Raw genomic sequence first — 964 nt, 5'->3', positions numbered from 1 at the left:
TGAGGTTCCTGGAGATTCCAATCAGCCGCTCTGGAAAATGAAGACAATCGAAAAGTCAACTCAAAATACCTATTAGACCGTTTTCGATAAAATAATAATAATGATGACAATGATGAGAGTTAACACAATGTCAAGGGTTTTCTTTGACGTCACCCATTTGACTTACGCAGGCCAGTATTTCTTAAACTCTGGATTGACTGGAAACTCTATGTGGTAAAGGTAAAACCGACCATAAAAGTGTGAGGTAGCTTTTAGGAAGAAAATAGAAATCTTTGTCTTCACAAGGCCGAGTACTCCCCGAAATGGACAGCAGCACGTGTCTCAGACGGGCACCTATTCAAATACCACACATGAACAAGTTTGCTTGACTTCAGTGATGCACAAGTACCTAAGTAAAATTCAAATCTATTCTTGAAAAAAATGTGCCAACAAGACTGACATGAGCAAGTTCTGGTCTCGCACGATGATCCATTACACCCGATATACAGAGGAAGATATCATGCCTGTAGTCGAGAAACTAGCACTCGCCCTACTGGCAAATGCTGATGAGAAAACTCCTAAATATAGGGTGAGTACTGAGTATAACTGACTAGGTATCGTACCTACCTTGTAGGACTCGGATTTTTTTTTTTCTTCTTTCGATTAATCGATTTTTCCGAGGGGGAATATTCAGAGTTATATTTGGAGACCAACCACAATTCACAAGTTACATTGGGGAATATTTAGAGTTCATGTCAACGTTATGTAGAACAATCATAGCTTATATCTGACGACACATCTGCTCTTTTTATCACAGGCTATCAAAGACAAGTACTCCAAGTCAGGCAATTGCCGTGTATCTGTCAGTCCTGAACTTACTTCTCCTTCGACAGCCATCCGATCGCTCGCAGAACGAGCCAAGGCGAACCAACTTGGTTAAGTCACAAATCCTGTACAGTATTTTGATCCATGATCATTTTTTGAA

At 40.2% G+C, this 964-nt stretch overlaps 1 protein-coding gene across 1 annotated transcript; it reads left to right on the top strand.

The window, feature by feature from the left end:
• The first annotated feature begins 426 nt into the window (after nt 1-426).
• LOC103523292 (G2/mitotic-specific cyclin-B-like) lies at nt 427-958 on the top strand. The gene is made up of 2 exons (XM_008488349.2): nt 427-568; nt 797-958. The coding sequence occupies exons 1-2, from the start codon at nt 440-442 to the stop codon at nt 917-919; spliced, it is 252 nt and encodes an 83-aa protein (XP_008486571.1). The 5' UTR covers nt 427-439; the 3' UTR covers nt 920-958.
• Nucleotides 959-964: the final 6 nt, after the last annotated feature.

Source organism: Diaphorina citri, unplaced genomic scaffold (genome assembly GCF_000475195.1).
Source record: "Diaphorina citri unplaced genomic scaffold, Diaci psyllid genome assembly version 1.1 scaffold18977, whole genome shotgun sequence".
NCBI classification, from domain to species: Eukaryota; Metazoa; Arthropoda; class Insecta; order Hemiptera; family Psyllidae; genus Diaphorina; species Diaphorina citri.
The sequence above is the reverse complement of the archived record's forward strand: the minus strand, read 5'-3'. Positions and strand labels throughout refer to the sequence as shown.